The sequence below is a fragment of the Ranitomeya imitator genome, chromosome 2 (genome assembly GCF_032444005.1).
Source record: "Ranitomeya imitator isolate aRanImi1 chromosome 2, aRanImi1.pri, whole genome shotgun sequence".
Classification (NCBI taxonomy): domain Eukaryota; kingdom Metazoa; phylum Chordata; class Amphibia; order Anura; family Dendrobatidae; genus Ranitomeya; species Ranitomeya imitator.
In genome coordinates this window covers 214,226,616-214,243,184 of record NC_091283.1, presented here as the reverse complement: position 1 = coordinate 214,243,184, position 16,569 = coordinate 214,226,616, and the positions used below count along the sequence as shown (strand labels likewise).

The following is a 16,569-nucleotide window of genomic DNA, read 5'->3' as shown; positions in this document are numbered from 1 at the left end:
ATAATTTTGGGGTGCTTTTCTGCAAAGGTGACAGGAAAATTGCACCATATTAAAGGGAGGATGGATGGGTTCATGTATCACAACATTTTGGCCAATAGCCTACTTCCTTCATTAACAGCATTGAAGATGGGTCGTAGCTGGGACTTCCAGCATGACAATTGCCCAAAAGACACAGTCAGGGCAACTAAGGATTTGCTCCGTAAGAAGCATTTCAAGGTCATGGAGTGGCCTAGTCAGTTTCCAGACCTTAACCCAATGGAAAAATTTTAGAGGGAGCTGAAACTAAATGCAGCCCAGTGACAGGTCTGAAACCTGAAAGATCTGGAGAAGATCTGTGTGAAGGAGTGGGCCAAAATCCCTGCTGCAGTGTGTGCAAACTTGATCAAGAACTACAGGAAACGTCTGACCTCTGCAATTGTAAACAAAGGTTTCTGTACCAAATATTAAGTTCTGTTTTTCTATTGTATCAAATACTTATTTCATGCAATAAAATGCAAATTAATTAATTATGTAAAAATCATAGAATGTGATTTTCTGGATTTTTTTTAAGATTCTGTCTCTCACAAGTGAAGTGTACCTATGATAAAAATGACAGACCCTCCATTCTTTGTAGGTGGGAAAACTTGCACAATCGGCAGTGTATCAAATACTTATTTTCCAGACTGTATGTGCAAACATACATATTTTCATATACACAAACAGTATATATTCAGTACTGTGCAAAAGTTTGAAGCAGGTGTTGAAAAAATGCGGTAAAATAAGAATGTTTTCAAAAATAGAAGTGTTAATAATAATGAAGTCACCCCTCCACCTACTGTATATACACTGACAGTAAAAATATGGTGGCCTACAAACATGATATGAATATACAGTAGGTACGGAAAGTATTCAGACCCCTTTAAATTTTTCACTCTTTGTTTCATTGCAGCCATTTGGTAAATTTAAAAAAGTTCATTTTTTTCTCATTATATGTACACTCTGCACCCCATCTTGACTGAAAAAAACAGAAATGTAGAAATGTTTGCAAATTTACTGAAATATCACATGGTCATAAGTATTCAGACCCCATTTGAGCTAGACAGCCATGAGTCTTTTTGGGAATGATGCAACAAGTTTTTCACACCTGGATTTGGGGATCCTCGGCCATTCTTCCTTGCAGATCCTCTCCAGTTCCGTCAGGTTGGATGGTGAACATTGGTGGACGCCATTTTCAGGTCTCTCCAGAGATTCTCAATTGGGTTTAGGTCAGGGCTCTGGCTTGGCCAGTCAAGAATGGTCACAGAGTTGTTCTGGAGCCACTCCTTTGTTATTTTAGCTGTGTGCTTAGGGTCATTGTCTTGTTGGAAGGTGAACCTTCAGCCCAGTCTGAGTTCCAGAGCACTCAGGAAGAAGTTTTCATCCAGGATATCTCTGTACTTGGCCGCATTAATGTTTCCTTCAATGGCAACCAGTCATCCAGTCCCTGCAGCTGAAAAACACCCCCATAGCATGATGCTGCCACCACCATGTTTCACTGTTGGGATTGTATTGGGCAGGTGATGAGCAGTGCCTGGTTTTCTCCACACATACTGCTTAGAATTATCAACAAAAAGGTCTATCTTCTTCTCATCAGACCAGAGATTCTTATTTCTCATAGTCTGGGAGTCCTTCATGTGTTTTGTAGCAAACTCTATGCAGGCTTTCATATGTCTTGCACTGAGGAGAGGCTTCCGTCCGCCACTCTGCCATAAAGGCCTGACTGGTGGAGGGCTGCAGTGATAGTTGACTTCGTGGAACTTTCTCTATCTCTCTACTGGATCTCTGGAGCTCAGCCACAGTGATCTTGGGGTTCTTATTTACCTCTCACCAAGGTTCTTCTCCCACGATTGCTCAGTTTGGCTAGATGGCCAGGTCTAGGAAGACTTCTGGTGGTCCCAAACTTCTTCCATATAAGGATTATGGAGGCCACTGTGCTCTCAGGAACCTTGAGTACTGCAGAAATTCTGTTGTCACCTTGGCCAGATCTGTGCCTTGCAACCATTCTGTCTTTGAGCTCCTTGGCCAGTTCCTTTGACCTCATGATTCTTATTTGGTCAGACATGCACTGTGAGCTGTGAGGTCTTATATGGGCCGGTGTATGACTTTCCAAATCAAGTGCTATCAGTTTAATTACACACAGCTGGACTCCAATGAAGGAGTAGAACCATCTCAAGGAGGATCACAAGGAAATGGACATCATGTGACTTACATATGAGTGTCTGAGCAAAGGGTCTGAAGACTTATGACCATGTGATATTCAGTTTTTTTTAATAAATATGCAAAAATTTCTACATTTATGTTTTTTTCAGTCAAGATGGGGTGCAGAGTGTACATTAATGTGAAAAAAATGTTTTTTTTTAATTTACCAATTGGATGCAATGGAATGTGTGAAAAATTTAAAGGGGTCTGAATACTTTCCGTACTTACTGTATTCACAACAATAGGAAACCAGATCACAAAGAATACACATTATCTACACATGCATCAAGCAATTAAAATAAAAATGTTGCAGAATTAAAGAGCTTTAACCCCTTCCTGATCAGGCTATTTTCAGGTTTTATTTTTCCTCCCTTCTTCCAAGAGCCATAATTTTTTTTATTTTTTCATCCACATAGCCGGGTTTGTTTTTTTTTGTGCAGGACGAGTTGTAGTTTTGAATGACACATTAGGGATGAGCGAATATCCTCGTTTCTCGGGTGATCTCCGAGTATTTGTTAGTGCTCGGAGATTTAGTTTTTGTTGATTCAGCTGCTTGATTTACAGCTATTAGCCTGCCTGAGTACATGTGGGGGTTGCCTGGTTGCTAGGGAATCTCCACATGTAATCAAGCTGTCTAGTAGCTGCAAATCACCCAGCTGCGGCAAGGAAAACTAAATCTCCGAACACTAACAAATACTCGGAGACCACCCGAGCGTGCTCTGGAAAACCCAAGCAACAAGTATACTCGCTCATCACTAGACACCATCCATTTTATCATGTGATGCACTGGAAAGCAAAAAAAAATCCAAAATGCTTTTTTTTATTTAACTGGTGAAAAAAAATCGTAAATTTGTGGAAATAAAAATTTGCTTCTGGCACCATTTTCTCGCAGCCATAAAGCCTCAAATTTTCAGGATCTGGGGCTGTGTGACGGATTATTTTTTGCGCCCTGAGCTCACATTTTTACTAATGACATTTTGGGGTAGATCAAATGTTTTGAGCTCCTCTTACTACATTTTTTTGCAATTTGGTGGCTGCCAAAAAAAACATAATGGCATTTTGATTCCTTTTCTCATTACGCCGCTTATCGATTGGATTAATTTATTTCATGTTTTGATAGATCTATGTATACCAAATTTGTGTATTTCTTTTTTTTATTATTTAATTTTCAATGGGGGTGATTTGAAGTTTTACATTTTTTAAAAAAATATTTTTAAATAAACTTTTTTCTCACTTTGTAACTATTTAATAGTCCCCCTAGGGGACTTAAAGCTACGATCACCTGATCGCTTGTACTATACATGGCACTGCATCAGCTCTGCTGTGTATAGAGAAAATCACAATCTTTTATAAACGCCGCCAGCTAAACACTGTCGCAGGACAATAGTAATGACAGGCAAGGGGGTCTTCAGCAGACCCCCAGCTGTCAGATGATTGCTGAATAAATCCGCATCAAAGGCAGGGACACGACATATAACATAACTGTCAGGCATATGTACGGAAGGGATTAAGAACATGTGCAATCAACATCCTTTTTCAGGTGGATTCTGGGTGGAATCCACCAGAAAAAGCACCGGAAAAGAATCCTACATGTGCAGTACGCATAATGTGAGGATTAACAAGTCTGCAGTTATAATGAGTGACTGCAGACTTTTACCTTAAAACCAGTTGACCATTTTATGGGACTTGAGCCTGTTATTTATTACTTGTACTATATAAGTGTTTCTTTCTGTTAATGTTGATGATTATGGCTTACAGTCAATGAAAACCCAACAGTCATTATCTCAGTAAATTAGTATACTTTATTACACCAGCTTGAAAAATGATTTTAAAATCAGAAATGTTGGCCCACAGAAATGTATGTTCAGTAAATGCAACTAATACTTGGTCGGGGCTCCTTTTGCATCAATTACTGCATCAATGCAGCGTGGCATGGAGGCGATCAGCCTGTGGCATTGCTGAGGGGTTATGGAAGCCCAGGTTGCTTTGATAGCAGCCTTCAGCTCGTCTACATTGTTGGGTCTGGTGTCTCCCATCTTCCTCTTGACAATACCTCGGCGATTCTCTATGGGGTTAAGGTCAGACGAGTTTCTGGCCAATCAAGCACAGTGATACTGTTGTTTGTAAACCAGGTGTTGGTGCTTCGGGCAGTGTGGACAGGGGTCAAGTCCTGCTGGAGAATGACATTTCCATTTCCAAAAAGCTTGTCGGCAGAGGGAAGCATGAAGTGCTCTAAAATTTCCAGGTAGACGGCTGCGCTGACTTTGATCTTGATAAAACACAGTGGACCTACACCAGCTAATGACATGGCTCCCCAAACCATCACTGATTGTGGAAACTTCACACTAGACCTCCAGCAGCTTGGATTGTGGCCTCTCCACTTTTCCTCCAGACTCTGGGACCTTTATTTCCAAATGCAAAATTTACTTTCCTTGTGGAGTGTGTCAATGACTGCCTTCTGGACATCTGTCAAGTCAGCAGTCTTCCCCATGATTGTGGAACCTACTGAAACAGACTAAAGGACATTTTAAAAGCTTAGGAAGCCTTTGCAGGTGCTTTTTGTTAATTTTTCTAATTTACTGAGATAATGACTTTTGGGTTTTCATTGGCTGTAAGCCACAGTCATCAACATTAACAGACATAAACACTTGAAATAGATCACTCTGTGTGTAATGACTCTACAGGGTGGGCCATTTATATGGATACATCTAATTAAGATGGGAATGGATGGTAATATCAACTTCCTGTTTGTGAAACATTAGTATATGGGAGGGGAAAACTTTTCAAGATGGGTGGTGACCATGGCAGCCATTTTGAAGTCAGCTATTTTGGATCCAACTTTATTTTTTTCAATGGGATGAGGGTCATGTGGACACATCAAACTTATTGAGAATTTCACAAAAAAAAACAATGGTGTGCTTGGTTTTATCATATCTTTATTTTTTCATGAGTTATTTACTAGTTTATGACCACTTATAAAATGTGTTCAAAGTGCTGCCCATTGTGTTGTATTTTCAATGCAACCCTCTTCTCCCACTCTTGACACACTGATAGCAACACCGCAGAAGAAATGCTAGCACAATCTTCCAGTATCCATTGTTTCAAATGCTGCACATCTTGTATCTTCACATGCTTCACATCTTCTATGCTGTGAAGATACGAGATGTGAAGCATCTGAAACAATGGATACTGGAAGCCTCTGCTAACATTTCTTCTGTGACGTTGCTATCCATTTGTCAAGAGTGGGAGAAGAGGGTTGCATTGACAATCCAACACAATGGGCAGCACTTTGAACACATTTTATAAGTTTTCATAAACTTGTAAATAACCCATGAAAGAATAAAGTTACATTAAAACCAAGCACACAATTGTTTTTCTTGTGAAATGCTCAATAAGCTTGATGTGTCACATGACCCTCTTGCCATTGAAAAAAATAAAGTTGTATCCAAAATGTCCGACTTTAAAATGTCCGCCATGGTCACCAACCATCTTGAAAAGTTTCCCCCTCCCATATACTAATGTGCCAAAAACAGGAAGTTGATATCACCAACCATTCCCATTTTATTTAAGTGTATCCATATAAATGGCCCACCCTGTACAAAATGAGTTTCACTTTTTGTATTGAAGAACTGAAATAAATTCACTTTTTGATGATATTCTAATTTTGTGAGAAGCCCCTGCACATTGCTTGTCTTTCCTATGGATAGCACAAAGAAAAACAAAAAAAAAATGACATGTACTGTACCATATAGCAAAAACAAATGTGTAGGTGAAGGTTGCTGTGACTGCGTTCTGAGTCCACTATTTTATCCGCATTACTGCAATATAGACCCACTTTGATCAAGCTCTGTAAGCCTATCTGCCAACAACAAGGTGACCTTTTTACACTAGTAGACTGTACGAATAGGCTACTATAAACTGATTATTGTGAAAAATTCCATATATATGCACTGGACATAGTCGGACAAACAAAATACTTAACCCAATTTGTAGAAAAAAGAAACAAAAGAAGCTCACCACGCCTATATTGCTCACGATACACCGGAAAGTTGATGAATGGGTATTACCAAGGTTGGACTGGCCCACCAGAGAAATGGAGAATCCTCTGGTGGGCCCTGACTTCTCCTTCAGGAGAGTCCATAGTACAAACCTTACAGCTGCTATTGGGCTCTTGAGCGGGAAAGAAAGGTGGGCCTTCAGAATCAAATCCTCTGGTGGGCCCATTGTTCTTCAGTCTTACGCTGGGTGTTACGGTAATTCGTGCTGCTGAAGATCAGCTATTGTAGAACTGAAGAGGATAAAAAGATTAGTTTTAGGGTTGGGAGTGCTGGAAAATCCTTTTTTTTCGAAATATTTAACCCAAGAAAGACCTTTAGTCCCCTACTGTGTCCACGTGTCTAGTGGGCACTTCCACATCGTATGCTTTAAATAGGCACAGAAGAAGACCATCAGGAGTACTGTTGATGTACCGTAATTTTTTTGATTTAAAGGTCACCAAAACTTTTAGGAACTGCCATTCAAGGTCATCGTATTTTATCGAGGCTCACGTATTCCACAGATTGTTTGGTATCTTGCCGTTGATCCATTATTCGTGTGCATTGTGTTGATGCTATGAGGAATGCTTTGGACCATTCTCCTTATTTTGGTACAAGCATTTTATGCCGCACATTTCTCCTCTCTGATTAAACTTCCAACCCAACACCTTTCACAATCTGATAATAGCTGCTACCGGTTTTCTCACATATTTTTCGAAGCCAGTAACCTGGGTGCGCTGAAAGTGAGAATTACCGGAGTGGGCTCTTATCATACTGTGATAGCGGGGTGAAGTCTGCAGGTATGTGAATCTGTAAGCACTGCTGTAATATCCTGTATATGCCATCTATACCCCCCGACACCTTTCTCTGTTTAATCTCCTCTATCATTGTCATTGTCTTCAGGTCTGCAGATCATTATGCCTCAGTACTTACAGGAGAAGTTTGTTCAGGCTGCATTGAGTTATATCATGTGTAATGGGGAAGGCGAATATGTGTGCAGGAACAGTCAGTGCACCTGCTTGTGCTCTGAATCCTTCCCCCAATGTAACTGTCCCTTCACTGACATCCAGATCATGGAGAACACGCTGAGTAACCAGGGCAAGGCCTGGGCATTGGCATACAAAGATTTTGAAAGTTCAGGTGAGGATTCACATTTCTCAGTTTCCATATTGTCCTTTGTTGCATAAATCATGTTGTGTGCGTTTTTTTTATCGTTGCGCTTTAGAACTGTTTTTCATTCTGTTCAGTGTCTTAAATCTTCGTTTGGACACTTTCGCACCATGCGCCATAGTAATCACGTCTGAAGTGAATTTACATGTTCTTTGTTTTCATAAACTTACCTTTTACATGTTTTTTTTATTGAACTGCCGGCATATTATTCCTTCCAGTTATTGTGTCGTTCATGTCAAAAGCAGTTACAAATTATATGTATGTGTTTAAGGTAGTTATGAACTATTAATAATTTGTTTTCATTTTTGCTTCTATTCCTTTTACACTTGTCTAATTTATTATTATTATTATTATTTCCATTGGCATTACATGAAATCTCAGCCATTTTAATTGCCACTTCCAACTCTCTGTATTGGATAGTGTTAGGGAAGGATTTTGCTATAACATGTTGGCAATAACCATTGTTTCTACAATTATTTCGCTTTTTAAGCATTGTTTTAATACAATATTCAAAATAGAACAATAAATGTATAAAAGCAGGAAAAATTGTTTGCGTCACAAAATATGAAACATAATATTATAGCATCGTACCGGCAAGAGCTGATTATTCTACCAAAGTTGTGAAAAGCCAAGGTAAATCTGTAATAAACAATGAATTACTGGAGAAGAGTGAAAATAATCAGCACTCTGGGCCAGTCTTTACCAACAAGGGAGCAGTAGAAAGCCTTAAAGGGAAGCTGTCAGTATGATAAATACTCCTAAGCCATCTGTGTGGTCATGTAGGTCATAGGAAGCTGAATAAAATGATACCTTGATATCTACGATCTGATGTGCTATTCCTGAGGAAGTCACGCTTTTCTGAATATGTAAATGAGCTGTTAAGATCTATGGGCCGGACATAGATCTCATTGAGAATCCACCTACAGAGCTTATTCTAAATGTAAGGGGGCGTTACCAGTGTGAGACATGTAAATCAGGAGAGTAGACTGTCAGTCATTACATGTCTCATGAGCTGTAGAGGCAAATTCTCAGGGAGATCTATGTCCGGCCCATAGATCTTAACAGCTCATTTTCATAGTAAGAAAAATATGAATTTCTCTGAATTAAGACATCAGATCACAGATATCAAGGTATCATTTTTTTCAGCATTCTATGACCTGCATTCCCGTATAAACAAGGGTTAATCCTACCAAAAGAGTCACTTTAATCACAGATTTAAGCAAAAAAAATATAAGCGTTAGGTCTGTTGGTGGTTGAGAATGATATGATTCTGAAATCCTGCAATGGGATTGGTCCACCTATCCCATTATTATATAATCTACTACATAAGTACTGTCCCCCAAATATGTTCTTACACCATTACATGATCCAGAAGTCCTAAATGTATGGGATGTCCCGAGAGTACCTGTGATGGAGCGGTCAACTCTTATGGTTTTTTTCTTCAGCATATTTTTTATTCAAAGATTTTTAGACTTTTTTAATAAGAAAAAAATGAACAGTATTTAGCTGTAGGCTAGTTATATAGGCAGGACCATTATAATAAAGTACAAGAATGCAGACTAATCATAAACATGGGACATTCAAGTCGATTGTGGGATGTATTGACATAAAGAAGAAGAAATAATATAAGAGGAAAGAAGGAAGGAAGGAAGGAAGGAAGGAAAAGGAAGGAAGGAAGGAAGAAAGGAAGAAAGGAAGGAAGGAAGGAAGGAAGGAAGAAAGAAAGAAAGAAAGAAAGAAAGAAAGAAAGAAAGAAAGAAAGAAAGAAAGAAAGAAAGAAAGAAAGAAAGAAAGAGAGAGAGAGAGAGAGAGAGAGAAAGAAAGAAAGAAAGAAAGAAAGAGAGAAAGAAAGAAAGAAAGAAAGAAAGAAAGAAAGAAAGAAAGAAAGAAAGAGAGAGAGAAAGAAAGAAAGAAAGAAAGAGAGAAAGAAAGAAAGAAAGAAAGAAAGAAAGAAAGAAAGAAAGAAAGAAAGAAAGAAAGAAAGAAAGAAAGAAAGAGAGAAAGAAAGAAAGAAAAAATAACATTTTGGAATGCATCAAATATGACTTAGAGATGGAAGAGTTCTAAGCAAAGAAGGGCAAAGATTTCAGACGTAACTTGATCAAGCTTCCAAGAAATGTAACATTACACAAGTTTTTTTTTTAACTGTAACTTCGGCATTTGCTCACAATCATGCCTTGATCTGACTTTTTTTTAACCTATCCTACATCCTTTGAATCTTTCTTTTATAATCTACCCTCCGCACATCTCTAAATGTGTAAGGAAATATAAAAAAAATACCAGTCACCAATGAAAATGTATCTTTATCCTGGTCCATAAAGTTTCTAAATGATCCAACCACCTTGAAGCCTTGAGGAAACTTTTCAATCATTGGTACTTCACACCATATCGTCTTCCTAAAACTTACGTCAACTCTTCGAACACATGTTGGAATCATCAGACGGAGGTAGGCACATTTCTCCACCATGGCCGAGTTGCAATGTCAGCTTTTAATTTGTAAGTTTATAAAAAACCAGGAAACCTGTGAATATAAATATCCACAAGTCTTACTATTTCTCCATGTTTACGTGGCTTCGGTTAATTAATTAGTTGAAGGGCATTCATTATTACATAACTGTTGCGGTTTATAGCTAAAGGTCTTCACTTTCCAAGAAAGTGACACCCACGTTTCTCTGATGGCTTAGTCCTAGTCTTTCACTATCACCTTAAACTTTAATAAAAATGAAATGCAATTTCCCACATCAAAAAGCCACCAAAGATAAGCAAATGATGATGGACATTCAGTATAAAATGTCATAAGGTGGCATTTAAGAGATGGACCTCTTATCTTATCTCGACAGAGATTGTCAGGGACTTTATGAAAATATTAGACAACAAAGCTCGAAGCAAGCAGGCATGTCTCCGCAGAGTGGAGACAATGGAGTTGATTGGGTTGGCTTTCAGTGATGGAAGAACTGCCTAAAGAGAAGATATAAAATATGCTAGAAGTAATATTAGAGTGTGCACTGGATCCTGAACCCTACTTTAATAAATGTTATAATAAAAAAAGAACAGAATAAATAGAATATTTTTACAGAGCGTCAAACCAATCTAGTAAGTCTTCCTAATATCCGAGGCACCAAAACCGCAGGTTCGTCTTAAAAAACTTGAACTTTTTTGCATATTAGTTAAAGCAGGAGGACAAAGCAGGAAAACGCTTCTGCCATAATTGGCCTTTTTCAAGCCTAGAAAAATACAGCTTTAGAAAGGCCTTCAGAGCTGTAGCTGTATTTTTCTTTAGGCTTGAGAAAGGCTAATTAACGTTTTCCTGCTTTGTCTTCCTGTTTTAGCTAATATGGAATAAAGTTCAAGTTCTTTTTATCAAGAATCTAAGGTTTTGGTGCCCCGGCTTCTCTGAATCTTCTGTGTTGTTTGTGGACCTGGTGTGAGGCCCAGCCAAGCTAAGCACAAGTTTGGTCAATGGTCCATACTGTATGAATCTATTATTGGACTGAGTAAGTCTTCTTTAAAAAAAAAACAAATACTTATATGGTGGAACACCGAAAGTATGTTGGCCCTTATCCTGGAGAATAAAATTAAAAAATATTTATATATACCGTATTTTCTGGCGTATAAGATGCCTGGGCGGATAAGACAACACCCAACTTTTCCATTTCAAAAAATAGAGTTTGGGATATACACGCCGTATAAGTCGGGGGTCATCTTATATGCCGGGTGTCATCTTATACGGTGTGTGCAGAGCTCTGCAGTCGCGCATATGGTGCGGGGAGCAGTCCTGATGATGAGGTGCCTCACCGGGAAGGTGTAAGTGAATCAAGCCCGCCAATTGTATTCTATTACCTCCTTCTCTTTCACCCATCTGACCCGCCCTTCTCTGCCACTCAAATCTCGTGAGAATGGAAGTGAAACGGCTCATTCTCTTTCACCCGTCTGGCCCGCCCTGCTCTGCCTCTCAAATTTTGCGAGGATGGAAGTGAAACGGCTCCTTCTCTTTCACCCGTCTGACCCGCCCTTCTCTGCCGCTCAAATCTCGCGAGGATGGAAGTGAAACGGCTCCTTCTCTTTCACCCATCTGACCCGCCCTTCTCTGCCACTCAAATCTTGTGAGGATGGAAGTGAAACGGCTCCTTCTCTTTCACCCATCTGGCCCGCCCTTCCCTGCCTCTCAAATTTCGTGAGGATGGAAGTGTAGTGTCACATGCGTGCCTGCGCCGCTTCACTTCCATCACCACGAGATTTGAGCGGCAGAGAAAGGCGGGCCAGACAGGTGAAAGAAGGAGGTAATAGAATACAATGGCGGGCTTGATTCACTTACACCTTTCCGGTGAGGCACCGTATCATCGGGACTGCTCCCCGCACCATATGCAGCGACAGCGGAGCTCCGCACCTGCCGTATAAGATGACACCTGCCATATAAGACGACCCCCAACTTTTGAGATTTTCAGGGGTTAAAAAGTCGTCTTATACACCGGAAAATATGGTATATTAAAACAAAAGCAAAAGAGGATATTTATATACAATACACAAAAAACTGACTAAAATTGAAACAATTATATATATATATATATATATATATATAATTGTTTCAATTTTAGTCAGTTTTTTGTGTATTGTAGCTTAATAACTAATGAGAGTGAGCACTCAATGATCTTGATGAAACATAATTACAAGATTTTCTCTACAATTGGACCGTTAGAGTCAATTTATTGCTTACATTCTTGATATGAAGTGCTTACCAATTAAGATTCCAGGTTACATTATACAGTCTGCTATTATTTGCCACTGTAAAAGTCCAATAGGGTCCAAATATAAGGAATCTGTCACTAGGGGTTTGCTACCTCATATGAGCAGCTGAAAAAAGGAAAAGACACCCCGATTCCAGTGATGTATCACTTAATTCACTGGGTCAAGTTACTTTGACACAATCAGAGTTTTTAGATGTCACAGACAACAGCTTTCCGTGCACTTTGTCTATGGACAGTAAGCTGATTATCAGAGGAGTGGTCATGGTCGGACCAGGGCACACATGAGCTGTGGTCCAGGCAGTGATAATCTCCTGGTGATAAACATTCATTGTACTGAAAAAACAGCACACAGCCTAATAAGTGACACATCCCTGAAATCGGTATCTCAGCCCTTACCTCATGCTGTCCTGGAACCTGCTGATAGATTCCCTTTAACCCCCTTTTTTAACTACGGACCAAGACTAGAGATGAGTGAATTGATTTGATGTGCAACTCGGTGAACCCGGCAAATTCAAACAAAAGCCTACCACCATTTTCCACATTGCAGAAGATTGTATCAACCAGAGAAGGCTCATATGAGCTTTGCTCGTGGCCATGTAGACTTTCACATAATCCATTGCAGCTATCGCACCACAAGGTGTAGCACAACCAATCAGGAGGGACTGTCATAGCCTGTATAAAGGAAGAAGCAGGAAATTCCGCAGCCATTTTGGGGTGAATCTGGATAGTGAGAGAGGACGTCAAAGCTCACTGCTTTGCAACAGAGATAGGGATAGAAAGCCACAAACCAGTCACATCTCTCCCTGTAGTTTGTATCCAGCACTTCAAGTGATGTTTTCTCCAGTAAAATCATGCTGACAAATTCCCGTTATCTTAATCCACTTAGGTGATATCTTTCTGAGAAAAGTTAACTAGATGGCCCATTATTTGTAAAGCTAAACAAGCACTCCCATCAAAGATTTTATCCTCTTAACCCCTTCCCGACCTGTGACACAGCGTATGCGTCATGAAAGTCGGTGCCAATCCGACCTGTGACGCATATGCTGTGTCACAGAAGGATTGCGTTCCTGCGGGCCGGGTGACCGGGGTTAATGAAAGTTCACCCGACCCGCAGGTGCAGGGGGACCTATACTTGACCCCAGGGGGGGTGGCTTTGCCCCCCCGGGTCTACGATCACCGCTGCTGACCTTTTTTTCACCCCCCTCTGATCTGATTGGAGCTAGCGTCCATGTGACGCTAGCCCTCCAATTAGATGTGGAGGGGCGGAGAAAAACAATGTCTGCCTCGCTCCTCAGCTTCATCCCATCCGTGGAAGCTGAGGAGCGAAGTGCCTGACTGCCCACCTGTGCCCCCAGACACCGCGATCGCCGCCGCAGCCCCCGCACACCTCTTCACAGTGTCGGCGCCGCCGCTGCCACCGCCTCCCCCACTGCCACTGCCAGTACCGCAGCTGCTGCTGCGGACAGGTAGCTCCCCTCTCCTGTCCTCCACTCCCCCCAACCTCGGCTCCCTCCCCCCTGCACACTTGATCGCCCCCCTGCTCCGGTGATCACCCCCCTGCCCCCCTTTGTCACCTGCAGCTGCAGTGATTTTCTGCTCTTCTACCGCCCCCTGTGCCGGTCTGCCCCTCCTCCCCTGGTGATCACTCTCTGCAGTGATCACCACTAATCACCCACCGCCCCCCCCTGATCACCCCTGCCCCACCTAATCACCCCCTGCCCCCCCCTGAACACCTGATCACCCCCCTGCACCCCTTTATCACCTGCTGCCTGCTCTGTTTTCTCCTCTCCTACCCCCCACGCCTGTCAGCCCCTCCTCCCCTAGTGATCACCCTCTTTAGTGATCACCCCCTGATCACCCCCAACCCCCCCCACCCCCCTGATCACCCCCTGCCGCCCACTGATCACCCCCTGCCCCCCCTTTATCACCTGCAGCTTCTGTGCTTTTTTCTGCTCTCCTACTGCCCCCTGCGCCTGTCAGCCCATCCTCCCCTGGTGATCACTCTCTTTAGTGATCACCCCCTGATCAACCCCAACCACCCCGCGCCCCCCCCACCCCCCTGATCACCCCTTGCCCCCCACTGATCACCCCCTGCCCCCCTTTATCACCTGCAGCTTCTGTGCTTTTTTCTGCTCTCCTACAGCCCCCTGCGCCTGTCAGCCCATTCTCCCCTGGTGATCACTCTCTTCAGTGATCACTGCTAATCACCCCCTGATCACCCCCTGCCCCCCTGATCACCCCCTGCCCCCCTGATCACCCCCTGCCCCCCACTGATCACCCCCTGCACTCATTTATCACCTGCAGCTGTTGCACTAATTTCTCCTCTTACCGCCCCCTGCGCCTGTCAGCCCCTCCTCACCTAGTGATCACCCTCTTCAGTGATCACCACTAATCACCCCCTGCCCCGCTGATCACCCCCTGCCCCCCTGATCACCCCCTGACCACCTGATCACCCCCCTTTATCACTTGCTGCTGCCAGCTCCATCTGACGCTGCATCTCCTCAGCCCCTTCCTGCCCCCCCCCGCGCCTGACAGCCCCCCGTGCCTGACAGCTCCCCCGCGCCTGACAGCTCCCCCATGCCTGACAGCCCCCCGCGCCTGACAGCCCCCCCGCGCCTGACAGCCCCCCCCCGCGCCTGACAGCCCCCCCGCGCCTGACAGCCTCCTCCTGCAGAATAGTTTCACCAAACACTCGCACATACACACGCACACGCAACACCATAATAAAGTTTAGTTTTTTTTTTTACACACGCACACACCCCACACACAATGTCCCGTTCATCCCAGTCATCAAGGCTGTACTCGGCTGAGGAGGCATATTCCTTTCTTGCCTCCGAAGCTGATAGTGAGGGAGAGGACCCCACTTTTCTGTACTCCTCCCACTCTTCCTCCTCTAGTGACACGGACTCGCCACCCCCAAGATGTCGCAGGACGAGAAATCGTCCGCAGTCCAGGGGAGGAGAGCCCGAGCCCAGGGGAGAAGACACACAGCCAAGAGTAAGTAACCCCCAACCTAGTGCTAGTCATGCCCAACCTAGCACTGGTGCCCCCGTCTGGACCCCCGTCCCTGAAAATTTTGCTCCACGGATTCCTGATTTCATTCCCCAATCAGGAATCCAATTTGAGACTGCCAACCTCCGGGAGATAGACTTTTTCAAAGTCTTTTTCTCGGAGTCAATCGTCAGTCTCATGGTGGAGCAAACAAATTTGTACGCCCTGCAATTTTTTTCCCAAAACCCAGTTTCATCATTTTCTCCTTGGAGTCCCGTTGACTCTGCAGAAATGATGAAATATTGGGGACTGGTCCATCACATGGGGATTGTGAAGAAACCAGAAATTCGCCAATACTGGAGTACTGATATTTTATATCAAACTCCAATATATGGCATGGTTATGAATCGCAAACGTTTTGAGGCGATTCATAAATTTCTCCACTTTAGGGACAATACGGACATCCTTCCTCGCGATGACCCGAATTTTGATAGGCTGTTCAAAATTCGGCCAGTTATCGAACACTTCAGCAACAAGTTTGCTGAAGTGTACATTCCCCAAAGGGAAATTTGTGTGGATGAATCCCTCATCCACTTCAAAGGGAGGCTTCAGTTCCGTCAGTACCTGCCAAGCAAAAGGGCGAGGTACGGGATAAAACTCTACAAGATCTGTGAGAGTACCTCAGGGTACACTCTCAGCTTTAGAGTTTATCAAGGAAAGGACACAAGGATCCAGCCCCCAGAATGTCCACCTGGTCTGGGAGTGAGTGGGAAAATAGTGTGGGATTTGGTCCACCCACTGCTTGATAAAGGTTACCATCTGTACGTTGATAACTTTTATACAAGCATCCCACTCTTTCAATCCCTCTCTGCCAGAGCTACCGTCGCTTGCGGTACCGTGCGCAGAAACCAGAGGGGTCTCCCTTTGTCACTAATTGAGCAGGCTCTCCCAAAGGGTGAGAGCCGGGCCCAGTGTAGTGGCAACATGCTTGTGGTCAAGTTCAAAGACAAAAGGGACGTCTTTTTCTTGACAACAATCCATGGTCCCGGCACCACGGCCACCACCGTTCGAGGTACCCCAGTACAGGTCCAAAAACCGGACTGTGCCCTGGGGTACAACAAACACATGGGGGAAGTTGATCTTTCTGATCAAGTCCTCCAGCCCTATAGTGCCATGCGGAAAACGAAGGTGTGGTATAAAAAACTGGCTGTGCACATCGTACAAATGGCACTGTATAATGCATACGTGCTATCACGATGTGCAGGCCAGACCAACAACACCTTCCTTCAGTTCCAGGAGGCGGTGATAAAGGCCCTGATGTTTGGAGGCGAGGAAGGAGCGGGCCCCAGCACCTCTGGAACTCAAGTTTCCCGTATGGTACCGGGGCAACATTTTCCCAGAGAGGGGATAAG

General features: G+C 43.0%; 1 protein-coding gene across 2 annotated transcripts in view; it reads left to right on the top strand.

Annotated features, from left to right (window-relative positions):
* The window catches only part of BRINP1 (BMP/retinoic acid inducible neural specific 1), a 374,091-nt gene that overhangs the window by 290,887 nt on the left and 66,635 nt on the right, over positions 1–16,569 (top strand). For both annotated transcript variants that reach the window (XR_011318054.1, XM_069748560.1), the window contains exon 6: positions 7,155–7,391. Coding sequence is in view for 1 of the 2 variants with exons in the window: in XM_069748560.1 (XP_069604661.1) it covers positions 7,155–7,391 (237 nt within the window). In the remaining variant the exon portion in view is untranslated. The remainder of the gene's footprint in view (positions 1–7,154; positions 7,392–16,569) is intronic.